Genomic DNA, 16855 nt, shown 5'->3' on the forward strand with positions numbered 1-16855 from the left:
TGGAGGGGTCTCTACGCTGATGGAATAATCCCCATAGAGATTCTTAACACAAAAATTTATTTAATTACATACAGTGCTTACTATGTGCCAGATGTCATTCTGATTCTTTAAAAATAGTAAATAATGTGTTTCTCCTAACAAATCAAGAAGTAGGTACTATTATTCTCATTTTATAGATGAAGAAATTGAGGCACGGAGAGCTTAAATTGTTCACAGCCACACAGCTTGTGTTGGATTCAAGAGTTGATGCAGGTAGTCTGACTTCAAAGACTGTGCTGCTTATCATCTGTTATATTGCTAAACAGAATGCTGACTATGGAAGACCTAGGAACAGAAGGAAGTTACCATAAGTAACTTTGCTTCTAACCACAAAGCTTGTGAATATTTTCATCCCACTGATTTCCTGCAACTTTGCAATAAAATCAACTCCTGGCTCCTCACGGGCCTTCATACAAGTTGAAGATTAGCTGTCAATGTTGGTCACTCACCCAAATGAATGTGGAATACTTGACTTTACTAGGCTGTCTCTAAGGAGCATTCTTAGTAAGAATAGGTGCTCCTGTTTAAAGAAACTTTATTTGGATCCAGTGTCTGACTGTTGGCCTAATCGCCATGTTTTGAAATGTTGGCTGCATTCCTTGTAGCGAATTGCTTTTTTGAAAGTACTTCTCCTACGTGAGGCTATTCTTAACATTTTTTATATTATTCAGAGTTTTTAGTTATGTAGTTCACACTACTAGTAGAATTGACAATATTCTGTGGTGATGGTGGTAATTTATTTAATATGGAAGAAAATGAAGTCTTTTTACGGCCACCAACATAAATATCTGAAGTGTTCTTGAATGAGTCAATAAGCAAAATGAAACTAAATTTAAAAATTAGATTAAGGTACAGGCAGAGTCTTGGAACTATTAATAAATAAAGTTTTGGTTTCATTGTTTTATTACCTGAGATTACATTAAGTGAAAAAAAGCAAACATCATACGTAAACTTAATTGGCACGTGATCAAATCTGTAAAACGTTACTGTCTCTAATGATATTCCTGAATATTGTATTTAATTTTAGGTTTGTCACAAATAATATGGTAATAAATGTGGTCATGCTCCATATATTTCCCCCAGTATTATTACATAGGAAGAACAAACTTTCTATTCCAAAATTAATTTTACTCTTACGTGCCAGGAATTTGAAAAAAACAAGAGCATCAGCCACCCAAATTTCCTCCTTGCCCTATTTTTAGTTGCATCTCAGCACATTAAACTGGGTGAAAAATATTGCCCTTCAAGAGCTCCTTATAAGGCCCATCCCTTGCACTCCCTTGATCTGACATATGTGGCTTTATTCCAGCCTCTTCTCTGTAGGTCTTCTAGTCCTTTCAAATGCCCTGCTGGATAGAACCCAAGACCACTCCACTGGCCTTCCTCTCCATGTGGTCTACGTCTGTTTCCCAGAAAATACTCATGCACCGTTGTTCCTGCAGTCACAAGGAGTTTTGGCCAACTTAAAATAGTACCATTTTCTTGCCTTTGTCCCCAAAGTACCCATATGCTTGTCCTCAGTTTCCCTGGCAGGTGTCAGTTTCTGGCCTTCTGTCTTCATCTGCAAGGAGAAACCAAGTGCTTCACTATGGCTCCTGTGAAACGCTCTAATGAAGTATAAGGTTGGAAGTTGTCTTCCATCACAATTTCCCCTAATGGGTATGGAGATCCTCACCACCACCACAATTCTCTCCAAATAATCATTTATATAGTTCTACAATAAGTATCAGGGTAAGATCTTAAAATATGTTTCTTTGGAAAGTGTGCATATGAAGTTTTAGAAGGTTGTATCCATTGAGCTTGGCATTTAGTTGAAATGTTAAGGTTAATCTCTTTTTACATTGTCAAAAGCAATAATCACCATTAGTGACAAGCAAAAAAGATGGAAAATTCCTTTCTGTCTGAGTGCCTGCTGTATGTTTGTGTATGACTCTGTATTGGCTTGTTCACATTGATAGCCTGATTTAATCACTGCAACAACTCTGTGGGGTGGGATTATTATTCCCAACTTAGACAGGAGGAAACAAAGTTTCAAAGAGTAAAATTCTCAAGGCATTACAGGTACTGTGGAAATAGAAATATCTAACTAGAAAGTTCTTTCTCTTCCTGCTATGTCATCACAGGTAAGAGGTGCATATCACATTGCCAGTGTTAGCCCAGGACGGCCCATCGTATTTCTCAAATAGGCACCTTCCTTTTGCTAAACTTGGATATAAAAATTGTTTGAGGTCATTTCTTCTTTTAACAATTTTGAACACAGCACAAAATTTTATCATTTGGTTGGATCTTAAAATATATGTTTAAATTTTTTTTTCCAGACAATAGATTTTGAAGGTTTCAAACTGTTCATGAAGACATTCCTGGAAGCCGAGCTTCCTGATGATTTCACTGCACACCTTTTCATGTCATTTAGCAACAAGTTTCCTCATTCCAGTCCAATGGTAAAAAGTAAGCCTGCTCTTCTATCAGGCGGTAAGTATGCTTACTTTAAACATTTGTATGTAGTAAAAATCTCAAAGGCTAAATAGTTTTCATAAAAGATAAATGATGATTTGCATAAAAATTGTTTTGTTGCAGGATTTAGACATTCACAATAAGATTGTGGACATCATTTAAAATGTGTCCAGTATAATTATAGCTAATTAGAAAAAATATCTCTTTATCACTTGCTTTAGATTTCTATGTTTAGGTAATAATTTGAAGAAATATTTTCATCAAATATAAAGACCTGCTCTTTTTAAATAACTAGGTAAGTATAGATTGCTGAGTATTTGAAAATGTGGTCATGCAGCAACTATAAAAAACATATAATATTTAATATCTATTGTACTAATTGCCAATATACTTTCACATGTTTAGATTTGTAAGCTCGGAAGAGAGATTTGGTTTTTTAGATACCTTAAATTTGTGTCACCATAGAAATGGTGGTTCTCTCTTTATGGGTGGCTTTTTAGAGATACATAATTACGTTAATACTGGTTGTATTAATCTCGCTCCAGTCAGGAAAACAGCAGTTTCACTATATTACCCAAAATAATGTAAAACAGGAAATTGGTTAAACTGTTTTGGAGGATTGAAAAGGCAAAAAGAGAACACAGGTCATGTAGATAGACCCACAGGAACCCTGCCCTGCCCCTCGATGGCAGTAATCAAAACTCAGAAGCCCTGAGGAAGGATTTCTTGAAGCTGGGATGCAGTTCTGAGGTGAGGGGGTTGCCAGGCGGACCTCGCCCTTGGGCTTCAGTGGAAATGATACTTCCTGGCAGCCTTGGTAGCTCAGGAATTCAAGACGGGTCTATAGCCCAGGACCTCAGACCTCTGAGAAGGGTGCATCACCATGGCCTGTCCCAAATTGCTTAGCGGAGAGCTCACTGTGCCTTTGTCGGCCGGCAGACTAGATCCTACACTGGACAATGTGCTACCGGCCTGAAACGCTGCCCAGATTCAACAGGAGGAACAGGTCCTTCCTCCCGCCCCCGCTCCCCTGCGCACCACGCCGCTGCCGCAGTCACCTTGCCTTCTCGCCTCTCTCTAGTGCCCTCTATGGATGGAACGGGAATCCCCTGGCAATGAAGAAATGCCTACAGCAGTTTCTCACTAGTTGATCAGAGGACACTTTGAACTCTTAAAAAAAATTCAAAACCTGAAGAAACTTATTTTTATGTGGGTAATGTCTATTGATTACCCAATAAATATCACCATATCTCTTGATATCACCATATTGATACAGATATCACCGTAATGATATAGGTATCACCATATTTAATGTTTATATTTCACGTTTAATGTGGTGATATCTCTTGATTACCCAATAGATATCACCGTATTAAAGGTGAAACATTCCAAAAATAATCAACCCACTACCTGTTAACAAAAAATAACTCAATTCTTATGAAAAGTAACTATTTTAAAAAATGAAGAAAAAAAATAGAAGGGTAGTATTGTTTTGCGTTCATTGCAAAGGTCTTTAATGCCTGACTCCATGGAAGACAGCTAGGTAATTATATCTGCTGCTGTTTCTGTTGCTGTATCATATGTCATATAGCCTCTTGAAAATGTCGCTGTAAGAAAAGCAACTGATAATATCATTATAGAAATTATTTTGACCTTAAAAATCTCCTACAAGGAGTTCGGGGATCCCAGGAAAGCCATAGGTCTAAAGAGACCCAGCTGTAGCGTCACAAAGTAGAATATAGAAGTGTTGGTTAATAGGCCCGGAGCGGTGGCTCACATCTGTAATCCCAGCACTTTGGGAGGCCACGGTGGGTGAATCACGAAGTCACGAGGTCAGGAGTCTGAGAGTAGCCTGGCCAACATGGTGAAACCCTGTCTCTACTGAAAATACCAAAAAAAGTTAGCTGAGTGTGGTGGCAGGTGCCTGTAGTCCTAGCTACTCAGGAGGCTGAGACAGGAGAATCACTTGAACCCAGGAGACAGAGGTTTCAGTGAGCCATGATCATGCCACTGCACTCCAGCCTGGGCGACAGAGTAAACTCCATCACACACACACGCTTTGTGTGTGCACGCACACACACACGCACACAGGAAGTATTGGTAAAGAGATAAATTCAATAAACAAAACTTAGACAATATGAAGAAGAGTTAAAACTATTTAGCCTTATGTTGTGCTGCTTCCCCACCTCCTTTTTTTTATTTTTATTTTTATTTTTTTAAGACAGAGTCTCACTCTATTGCTCCCGGCTGGAGTGCAGTGGCTTAATCTTGGCTCACTGCAACCTCCACCTCCTGGGTTCAAGGGATCCTCCTGCCGCAGCCTCCAGAGTAGTTAGAACTACAGGTGTGTGCCAACATGCCTGGCCAATTTTTGTGTTATTAGTAGAGACAGGGTTTTGCAGTGTTGACCAGGCTGGTCTCAAACTCCTGGCCTTAAGTGATCTACCTGCCTTGGCCTCCCAAAGTGCTGAGATTACAGGCATGAGCCATGGTGCCTGGCCTTCCCTTCTGTTAATAATATAACATATCTTTCCTAAAGTAATCACATGTTGGTAGAAGCTTTTTTAAAACAAGTGTGCATATTTCACGAGCTCACGTATTCCATATATTCCTTCAAGGTGTGTGATGACTAATATGTTTGTCTTCATTTTTCTCTTCTTATAAAATATTTTTAGTTTTTGAAATAATTATCTTTCAATCATGAGTTGAGAGGGCTCACCACACTTGCTGTTTTTCTCAGGATGAGTTTCAGTGGATTTGTTCTTAATGAGTAGTATTACAGTTTAATAGTGTTTTGAGCTGAACATTTAAAAATTATTCAATTCCTTACTTTAATCTAGAAATTAAAACCTTCCTGTTCTCTGCTGCATGCTATAAATGTATCACACATAACTTAAATTGAATTAAATAAGAAAGTTGTCCTGTATTTAATTCTACATCGTGTGATACTGTTCTTGAATTTTGAGAAAGAAGAGAAAATATTTCTGGATGATGTTTTCTGTAAATAACTGTATCACACACAGAAGAAAGAGAACAATTCTGATAATTTAGGTGGTTTTGTAAGAAATTCAAACCTAAAATTTCCATTTCTTCTAATAGCATATATTAAGTTCTGAATATAAGATGCCAGACTTACTAGGGGTAAAAATCAAATCATGTTTCAAAATGTAAAAAAAAAATAAATAAGGAAAAACAGATTGTACTTGATTTGGCACAATTATACATTCTACACAGACATAAAAGGATTATGGGCTATGTAACTCTCATGCAGCAATGATAAATTAAACTCTGATTCCTTTTCAAAGTTTGGCCTTCACTTATTAAAACGAAGGACATTGTGTCCTCTCCAGGACTATTTCTAACCCTATATTTTTTTCAGACCCACCTTTGACAGTTTTTTTTTTTTCCTGAGGAATAAGAAACAATAGAAAACCATAAAACTTTCAAGACTGAGGTAGATTTGACTCAGAAACTGACAAAAGTGGATTTGTTCCACTTTTTCTATTAGTCTTTCAATTCATAGAATCTTGCTTTGCAGTAATCTGTTATTTAATGTATAACAAGATGTTTTTGTAGCTGAAAAGTAATAGACTTTTGCCAGGCACAGTGGCTCATGCCTGTAATCCCAGCACTCTGGGAGTCCGAGGTGGGTGGACCACCTGAGGTCAGGAGTTCAAGACCAACCTGGCCAACATGGTGAAACCTGTCTCTATGAAAAATGCAAAAATTAGCTGGGTGTGGTGGTGCACACCTGTAATCTCAGCTGCTTGGGAGGCTGAGGAAGGAGAATTGCTCTAACCTGAGAGGCAGAGGTTGCAGTGAGCCAAGATCATGCCACTGCACTCCAGCCTGGGGAACAGAGTGAGACTCTGTCTCAAAAATAATAAATAAATAAATAAAAATAAAATAAAATAAAATAAAATGAAAAAAAAGACCCAGACTTTTGTACAGATAGGGGCTATACTCTGCTTTGTTTATCCTGTTAGAGTTCACCATATTTCATTATCACAATACCAGCAGGAATAGAGTAGCTATTCTTTTATTCTATATAAAAAATAAGCAACTAAAAAATAAGGGCATTTCAATAAAAAGCAAAACTGAAAAGGAAAAAAATGTTATGCTCACTAATGAATGATAATTATAGGATATATGGTCAAAGTAAAACATTTAGTTTTATAGAATACAAATTTTAAAATAATTATAAACAGGTATAAAGGTTGTATGTGTGTATACATGTGCATATGTATACCTGGGTTTTGTTGATTGTAATGTGTAATGATCTATTTGGCATTTCACAAAGTGGATGACTAATTTTTATAAAATAATTTGTTGTAATATAATTGCTTCTTATCACCTATTTTAAAATAAGGTCACTTCTTCTACTGTTGCCATATTTGACTTTTTGTTTTTGAAGATATCCCTAAATGTGTTATCTCTTCAGCTTTTTCATAACACTTTTGCATCATTGTAAATGTCAGGTCTCTAATCTCTCATCTCTGCCCGTTCAATGACCAGTTTCTGATCTTGCTTTCATCCTTAGCGTCCACCACTTGAATTACCCTCTTTATACACTTTTTAAATCAGTTGGAATCTTTCTTCTGCTGCAACATGATTGCAGAAAAATGGCTGAGGCTCACAACCTCAACCATGAATCAAAATTGTGATCTTCTATATCAGTGCCTACAACTCGAACACTCAGCATAATCTGAGTGAAATTTCATAAATATCCAGATTTCTGCCACTATAAATTTCTACTACCCTATGTTTATATGACCTTAAGACCTCTTCAGTTTAAAAAAAAATTGTAAAAATTATTTATATTGGCACTGTATCCTAGATCAATTATGTTAACTTTTTAAACTTTCTTAAGTTTATTTAAATACATCGCCTCATTTCAACACATGAATTTTTTTGCATCATGTAAAAAATTGGCACTGTCAGAAATAATGTACCTTAATAACTCTCCACACAGCCCACACAGCTCACAAATAATATTTATTTACTGTATTTAAGATGGAAATCTTTGGATGTCCAAATCTTTCAAACAGTTAGATACCAAACTAACTGTGTTTGAAAGTTCATTCATTAGATTCTGCCCAAACCTGCTACTATTCCTACCTTCTATTTTGGTGACTGGCAGCCAAGAATCTGTCCATTTCCCAGTCCTAAAATACTGGACTCTCCTACCCTCCACCATGTCACTTTCCATATTTAGTTAATGACAAAATTCTCTCTAGTACTCAATTTAACTTCTTCTTCCCAAATGTTCTGCCAGTGTCATAGTTTAATTCATCATTATATCATAAACTTTCAATTAGCAGGCTCTCAGAATAAGCCCTGACTTCCCCTCTCCAAAATGTTCTTTTAAACAGAAGCCTGATTATATTTCTCCTAGGTTTCTAAATTTCAGGCCTTCACTGTAAACTTTCATAGCATTTCTTAATTAAACTTGTTTTTCAAGCAAACTTAAATCCTCACTATGTAAAGCTAACTAAAGTAGAATTGCTTTGGTGAAGGGCACGGGTGTGGGAGATACGTGAGCACATGGAGTCGTAGTCACTCCCACCTTTTGAGACATTCATTCCCACCTGAAGTTACCTTAATGAGACTCAAGAATCCAGAGTCACGGTGATGAAAGTGATTAAATCTGAGTTCCGCAGCCATGAAGCACAGTGCCACATAGGCTATAGCATCTGCCTATAGCCCTTTTCTCTCCATCTTCCTGCCCCAGGCACCCCATATCCAACTACTTGCTGTGACTTAAACCTGCTCTTCTCACTCAGGATTGAGTTTTCTTATATAATGTTTTCTTTGCCTTTATAGCATCAAAAGCCAACTCTTCCTTAAAGCCTCAGCTGGAGTGTCACTCTAAATAGCACACAATGTGTTCCATACTAGGAATTCCATCATCAGTAAGATGGTACACCTGGAGTGTGCAACAGGGAAGCAACCCTGGCACTCTCGTAAAGAACACATCACCATTTGTCCCTTGTAGCATCCCTGTCCCTTCTCCATCCCCACCCATGCCCACTCCAACTGTTTGCTATCCATTAACTGAATTAACGGCCTAAAGCGAAATGATCTTTCTTTTCATAGAGGATAGCAATCAACAGCAATTATTAGTAACTGTTAGTGTCTTGAAGAATATAGTAATTTAAAAAGGATGTAATATAGTATATAAACTCATTTAAACACTCACACGGTGTGTTTCTATTGGACTCTACAATGTCCAATTGTTGCATCTGTAATAGAAAATGGCTGGTACGTGTCGCAGGTCAGCGTAACAGCTTTTGTTGCTCTTTCTTACAAATTGTTTTATGAGAAAGATTTTTCTAGCATTCTGTAAATAATAATAGGCACTCAGTTGATAGTTGTGCCATTTAGTAATTTATTTTATACCTTCATTAATTCATGCATCCCGTCGTCCATTTATTTAAACTTATGATATGCGAGGAATTCCACAGAAAAGATGAGGATCCTTTAAAGTCAAGCAGAAAGATGGACAATTATGTGATCAATTATTTTATAATAAAAGAAATATTGTGACTCACTTTTAACTATGTGGAGAGAACAGTGAGGAGCCCAAATAAAACCAGAGGAGAAGAGGAGGTTAAACCATTGCAGGAGTCATCCAGGATAAATTGGAGTTATCCCAGGTAAAGTTGCGAGAGGGGAGTAGGTATGGGTGGGAATGGATGAGAAAGGAGTTCCAAGAAGAGAAATCAACATGTACAATTTTTATACATTTCAGCATTTTTAAATGTCCCATCAAAGGGCAGTGTATGAACTGTAAGACATTCAGTATTCGTTGATTCAAAATTCATCACTTACAATTTGGTATTTACTATTCAAGTTGTTAGGGATACGTCAGAGAGCAAAATGGAACCCGTTTCCTGTAGGCATTTACATTCTAATGGGGAGAGTGAGACAAACAGAACAGTAAATATGCGTACCATATCAGATGGATGGTAACAAGTGCTGTCGACAGAACTGTATACAAAAGAGGCTGGAAAGTGCAGTTTGAGGCTGAGGAAGACTGGAAATCTGGGCTTCTCAAGATTCACTTACACTTGGGTAAGAGTCCAAAAAGGTCATTTCTGTTGGTCCCAGAGCAGATGATACTCATATCCTTGTGAGTATGGGGCATGGCCTGGAGTGGGATGAGGGAAGAGGGCCTGGCAGAGTCAGAGCCCGGAGGACCTTAGGAGACAGGGGGAAGATAGACTTGTTAGGAGCACTGAGAGGTCAGGGTCTGTGCCTGGACTCCAGTTGTGCTGCTGCAGAAGAGGTGAGAGAGGTAGCCAAGGCCACATGGGGAAGAGTTTTGCCTGTCATGCTAAGTTATGAATTTTATGGAGAAGAAGTTGGAAAGCCATTATGAGATTTTAAGCCAGAAAATCATCACACTGCCAGTGATGAGGAAGCTATCATGAAGGAGAATGAGACTGAAGATACAAAAGGGTCCAGAAGATATTTCAGATTGAGAGTAGTAACAGCTATCTCTGAAAAAAAATTAGGTGGCTTATTGGTCCCCAACTCTCTCATTGCTTGCTTGATGAGACAGTGGTTAATTTATACTGTTAAACTACACATAGCAATAAGTTATAAAATCAATAGGAAGATTATGTCATTTTATGTTTTCTGTGCATTTGAGTCACACCCCAAGTACTTATTGTAGGTAGAAAAGGAAAAAGAATTCTTTTATGTCTGTAAGGAAGTTAATTAAGAACAGAAAATTGTACAATAAAAATGAGATACTTGGTCCTTGGGAGAAATGTTCTTTTGCCAAATGGCCTTACTGAATGTTCTTGCCGGAAGGTATACTTTATTAATTGTGCTGAGAATAAGATATTTCTCTTATTAGGACTGTCTTAAGGATATTAAATATATATGTGTGTATGTGTATTTTTTATTACTGTCCAGTACCTTAACAGTTCTTTTGTAGCTAATAAGTTATTTCAGTTTCCACAATGCAAACAAGGACAGACAGGGTCCCCAAAACACAAACTGAACAGACTACGTAGCTTGTGTGACTATAAGGTAGGGAAATTCCTGACACATAGTATTTAAAATATATTGGTATATTTATTAATGTTGATATACTTATTACTGTTGAGGTAATAAACTTACTGACATAGAAATGCTCCAGAAATGAAGATGAAATAAATTCTGTCTACTGACAAATTCACATTTATTTATATCAACCTTTACATTTCATATACCTCTGTAGTATCAGATTCATACTTCTAATTGTTATCATTAGAAGTAATGGTCCACAAATTATTTTACTTCAAAAAATATTTTATCCAACCAACCTCTTCTGGCAATAATTCTGTGTTCCTGTTTATAATACAATTACTTCCAGTAAGGGAAGATATCCCTTCAAGTCTCTCCTTTAATCATTAAATGGTTTGAAATATATTAGACTTGATTAATCAGGTTTCTTCTTTCTTCCATCTGAATATTCCAAGTAAAATTTGTTCCTCAAATTTTCCACCTTTACTTTATTATTAGATTTATTCACCCAACATACAGGAGTTTCTATTTTCATTTTCATCTTAATGATTGCATACTAAGTGATAGTGTGGTCTTAAGATTTTTGTACTTTCATGTTGAAAAATATAGTTTGTGATATTCTAGTAAAAGGAAATAAGAGATTTAATACTCTGCAGAGAACCAAATCAATCATAACATTATTTCACTCATAAAAACACCTAGTCGTAGCTAGACAACATGCAGTGGTGTTGGACACTTGCTTTGATCCCCTGGAATGCAAGCTCTGTGGAAATGGGGTTTTCCTGCCTTGGTCGATGCTTTGTCCTCAGTACCTGGAATCTGGTTTTACGTGACTAATCTTAATGTTCCTGAATATTTATTGTATTTATGATAATAAAAGGCATGCTAGTTGTATATATATCAAAAACACAGATAAGCAATAACAGAAACCATACATAAAGATTTGGCAAATAAACGTGCATGTTTACACATGCAAGGACACATATAAATACATGTTCACAAATGCATTATGATGGATAACCCAAGACATGGGCCAAATAGAAAATGAAAATTTAGAGTTCTCAGCTATGGCTATGATTTCTAATTTCTTTTCAAATGTTTATGGCTTAATATATCCACTCTTAAGAGTCTTGAAAACTAGACTCTTAAAACGAAGGTCTTTTATTGAGAGGCAGGAGACGGTTTCCTTTGATTTATTTTTCTCTGTCCAGACTCAGAATCGTGCTCAGAGCATAAAACTCCAGTTCAGGTCAGGCGCGGTGGCTCATGCCTGTAATCCCAGCACTTGGGGAGGCCAAGGCACGCAGATCACTTGAGGTTAGGAGTTTGAGACTAGCCTGGACAACACGGTGAACCTCCATCTCTACCAAAAAATACAAAAATTATCTGGGTATAGTGGCACACACCTGTAATTCCAGCCTCTTGGAGGCTGAGGTGAGAGAATCTCTTGAATCCCAGAGGTGGAAGTTGTAGGGATCGTGCCACTGCACTCCAGCCTGGGCATCACAGAGTAAGAACCTGCCTCAAAAAAAAAAATCAACAGATTCTTATTTTTGGAGATATTATACATTCTGAACAATATCTGTACAGTGAAATATAAGGAGATTATTGGAATTTCTTTTCAATGTAGTAAATACGGGCAATTTGGCATCATGTGTTCTTTTAATATGTGGTGGTTTAATTCTTTTTGTCCCATATTTAGATATATTCAAGTTACTGAGAGTAATTTAAATAACTTTCAATGATCAACCTGCATGTAGTATATAGCCTACACAACCTGATGTGCTGGCCAGTCGTTATCCATTGCTATTTAAATTTAAATTACTTAATAATTGTGGTCAATAGTTAATTTTATTATATTGAACAGTGTGGAAACTTGTGGGTTTTTTTTTTTTATTTTCAAGAGGCAGAATCTTGCTCTGTTGCCCAGGCTGCAGTGCTGTGATCATAGCTTACTGTAACTTCCAACTCCTGGGCTGAAATGACACTCTTGCTCGGCACCCCCAAGTAGCTGGGACTACAAGTGCATGCCACCACACCTGGCTAATTTGAAAATTTTTTATAGGGATGAAGTTTCCCTATTTTGCCTAGGTTGGGCTTGAACTCCTGGCCTCAAATTATCCTTTTGTGTCGGCCTCCCAAAACACTAGGATTACAGGTGTGAGCCACTGCATTCAGTGTTCAGAAAATTTTATTGGACAGTACTGGTGTAGAGAGATCTCTATATGACTGCTATATGACCACGAGCCTTTTACTTACTGACTTTCCACCTTCTCATCTTTAAAATGGAATTGTAGGGTCAAATAAGACCACTATACAAAAGTGTTGTTTTGCACACAGCCAGAGATGTTATTAATATTGTTCCTTCACAGAGGTCACTCTGCTCTTAAAACATTACTCCCAAAGACCTACACTTTAACTCCTTCTCCCTCTAATTGCTTGTTTGGGGTTTTTGCCGATGTCCAAACAGATGAAAACCAGAGTATGTTCTTAGACAGGTTTGTCTGATCCCAGCTTCATATCAGGGACTGTATCTCACAATCTGTCTTGTCTTTATAAGGAATCACTGTCTCTACTACATTTCTTATTCACTGAAAATGCCATCTATCTCATTTTGCTGCCGGTTTGGATAAGCATAAAGAATAAAAGATAATTATTATATAAGTAAACTACAATAAGCATAGTTGAAAGATTAAGTGTAAAAATCATGAAGTGTGTGATACTAATATCAACTATTTTTATTCTTGATTATGCTATTCATTATGCTCAATATGAATGCTGGAAATATAAGTGCACTATGTGATAAATAAATCTGATATATTTCTGTAAAATGAACTAATATTTTAAAAGAAAAGGCTAAACTGCTAGAGTGTTTTACTGCCTTATACATTTAGAAATGTAATTCATGTTATTGCTTTTGACTATTTCATTAAAAAATAGAAATAATGTCACTATTTTCATTATGTGAAATGCAAGTGTTTGAAAATAAAACAAACTGGAGCAGAGGCACTAATTTAACAGGTACCCAAAGCTTATTTCAATTATCTGCTAATCATTGAACCCAAGGTTGGAATTAAAATTATCTATTAAACACAGCTTTTGAGGTTATTGTTTCAAGAAGTAAACTGTCTAGATTGGACTATAATGAAAATCATGCACTCAGAAATACGATAACAGTAGGCAACATTCCATTTGACTAATGCTAACTACTTTTTGTAACTAAAGCTTTGAAGAAAAGAATATGTTTATATGTATGTACGTGTATATATAATGAAACTATTTTAACAGGGAAAAAATGCTAAGTACAAGATAATTATTCCTAATAAGACTAATACACTCTAATTACAATGCTTACTTTTCACTTTATTTTGTACTTCGTTATATATTGTAATATATACATACATATATATAATCTATATACACGCACATTTGCTTCACTTCTGTGATGAAATGTTTAATGTAGTATAACCTTGGGCAAGTAGAAGAATCTGCAGGTTATACTACTTCACGTGTCAATTGCAATATTTAGCTCTGAAGCTTTGAAGCAATATTTAGTTCTGACCGCTTTAGACCAAAAACAAACCAACCAACCCTTTTGTTTTGTCCAGCTTTATGTTTCATTTCAGTAATAAAGAGAGAATTTCACTGATGACTGGGTGGGTAAAATTGGCCTTTGTTAATGAAAAATAGAATTTTGAGCTTCCTCACCAGAGGCCATTGCTGCTGGAGAGGATCCCAGTTACCATTTCACGTTACCATTTTACCATCTCGGCTGTAGTCAAGAAGCCAGATTGCAACTTCTTGGTGGCCTTACATGTTGTCTCCTAAGCTTCTGAATAACCACTAGATTAGTGCAAACTGCTTAAAAGGAAAAAGGGCTTTTCTTCAGGGTAGTGAACTGCAGTCGAGGAAGATAAGTAGTGAGCTCCAGCCAGATTTAGGGAAAGGGCAGAAAAGAAAATTTAAGCCCCATGGAGTTAGACTGACTAGGGGCTGCTTTCAGAAAAGTAAATGAAAACATAAAGAAACATAAGAGAAAGTGGGCTGTTGTTGGGGAGGTGGTAGGAGCAGGAATAAACCTGTGAGCTTTTTCATTAATTAAACACCTCATAATTTAGTAAACTTGTTGGATGAATAAACCGTAGTACATCCGGACAATGCAATGTCATTCAGTGATAAAAAGAAATGAGCTGTCAGGCCATAAGAAGACATGGAGGAAACGTAAACGTGTTTTTATAAGAGAAAAAAGTCAGTCTAAATAGCCAGTAAGTATGATTTCAACTCTGTGACACTATGGGAAAGGCTAAACTAGCGAGAAAATAGAAAGTTTTAAGGTTGGTGGGAGAGCAGAGATAAACAGAGTAGAAATATTTTAGGACAGTGGAACTTCTCTGAAAGATACTATAATGGTGGACACATGCCATTATATACTGGTCCAAACTCATAGAATATACAGCAAAGAAAGAGAACCCTAATGTATATTATAGAGATTGGATAGTAAGGAGGTGTCTGTGTATTTTAACCAATTGTAAGTAACGTACTACTTTGGTGGGAAATGTTGGTAGTGGGGAAGAATATGCATGTGTGGTGGGTAATAACTTTGTAAACAAAAGTAGAATTAATGTGAAACATAGATATTTGAAGCAAGCAAGACTTTAGTAAAGCAAATATAGGAAACATGCGAAGCAGTGTTCAAATCTCTGTAGTCTCAATTTTGTGGTGAGCCTCAAACTTTTTTAAAAAGAATTAAGTCTTGAAAAAGTTAAATCCTGTTCTACAGTTTTCTTTTTGCCAAGTAATAATGATTAAAGGTCTGTGACATTTTATCTTCTTCTTCAGTGCACTCTGTAAATCACTGCAAGAGGATTCTATTTTACCTCTCAAATTTGGCTGCTATTGCACTTGAAGAAGAGTTGATTAGTCCTTCAATATATAGATGGAATATATGCCCATATTTCTTTTATATAAGCTTTGAGCTATTTAAATGTAAAACTGTGGCATAATTAAATATGTGATACAGTCTTAAATATTCCGTTAACCATATTTTATGTAATTAATACATGATACAGCTTTAAATGTTCAGTTAACAGTATTTCATTAAAAAATGGAAAATATTACCTATTTTTCCAATCAAAAATAATTTTAGTACAGTAGCATATTCCTTCAAAAAAGTGATGCTAAATACAAACTATTTGCGTATGCTCATTTTCAATCTGTACATTACATACAGAAAAGACAAAATTATGTAGCCTTTACATTCTCAATTGTTTGTGTTCAGTGTGATGAAAGCTGATAATTAAACACCGTATACCTTAGTTGTATGTACAAACAAATGATCAGGCCATGTTCTAAATAAGTGAAGAGCTATACTATATTTAGACTTCTTTCAAATAAATGTCACAGCATGTTCTTTTCTTTTCTTTTTTTTTTTTTTTAATTGCATTTTAGGTTTTGGGGTACATGTGAAAAACATGCAAAGTTGTTGCATAGGTGCATTCATGGCAGTGTGATTTGCTGCCTCCCTCCCCCTCACCCATATCTGGCATTTCTCCCCATGCTATCCCTCCCCAACTCCCCCCCCCCCGCTGTCCCCCCCACTCCCCCGCAACAGACCCCCGTGTATAGTGCTCCTCTCCCTGTGTCCATGTGTTCTCCTTGTTCAACACCCGCCTATGAGTGAGAACATGTGGTGTTTGGTTTTGTGTTCTTGTGTCAGTTTGCTGAGAATGATGGTTTCCAGGTTCATCCATGTCCCTACAAAGGACGCAAACTCATCATTTTTAATGGCTGCATAATATTCCATGGTGTATATGTGCCACATTTTTCCTGTCCAGTCTATCATCGATGGGCATTTGGGTTGGTTCCAGGTCTTTGCTATTGTAAACTGTGCTGCAATGAACATTCGTGTGCATGTGTCCTTATAGTAGAACGATTTATAATCCTTTGGATATATGCCCAGTAATGGGATTGCTGGGTCAAATGGAATTTCTATTTCTGGGCCTTGAGGAATCGCCACACTGTCTTCCACAGTGGTTGAACTAATTTACACTCCCACCAACAGTGTAAAAGTGTTCCTATTTCTCCACATCCTCTCCAGCATCTATTTTCTCCAGATTTTTTAATGATCGCCATTCTAACTGGCGTGAGATGGTATCTCAATGTAGTTTTGATTTGCATTTCTCTAATGACCAGTGACGATGAGCATTTTTTCATATGTTTGTTGGCCTCTTGTATGTCTTCTTTTGTAAAGTATCTGTTCATATCCTTCGCCCATTTTTGAATGGGCTTGTTTGTTTTTTTCTTGTAAATCTTTTTTAGCTCATTGTAAATTCTGGATATCAGCCCT

At 36.6% G+C, this 16855-nt stretch overlaps 1 protein-coding gene across 11 annotated transcripts in view; it reads left to right on the top strand.

Annotated features, from left to right (window-relative positions):
• Nucleotides 1-16855, top strand: part of DGKB (diacylglycerol kinase beta) — an 812604-nt gene that overhangs the window by 243559 nt on the left and 552190 nt on the right. For 10 of the 11 annotated variants that reach the window (XM_064380347.1, XM_064380346.1, XM_064380345.1 and 7 more), the window contains one exon: nt 2358-2511. In XM_064380347.1, coding sequence (XP_064236417.1) covers nt 2358-2511 — 154 coding nt within the window. Of the gene's footprint in view, nt 1-2357; nt 2512-16855 lie in introns of those variants that run through there. The other variant, XM_064380349.1, reaches the window with a different exon arrangement.

This window comes from Aotus nancymaae, unplaced genomic scaffold (assembly GCF_030222135.1).
Source record: "Aotus nancymaae isolate 86718 unplaced genomic scaffold, 86718_ANA_hifiasm-v0.15.2.pri h1tg000025l, whole genome shotgun sequence".
Classification (NCBI taxonomy): domain Eukaryota; kingdom Metazoa; phylum Chordata; class Mammalia; order Primates; family Aotidae; genus Aotus; species Aotus nancymaae.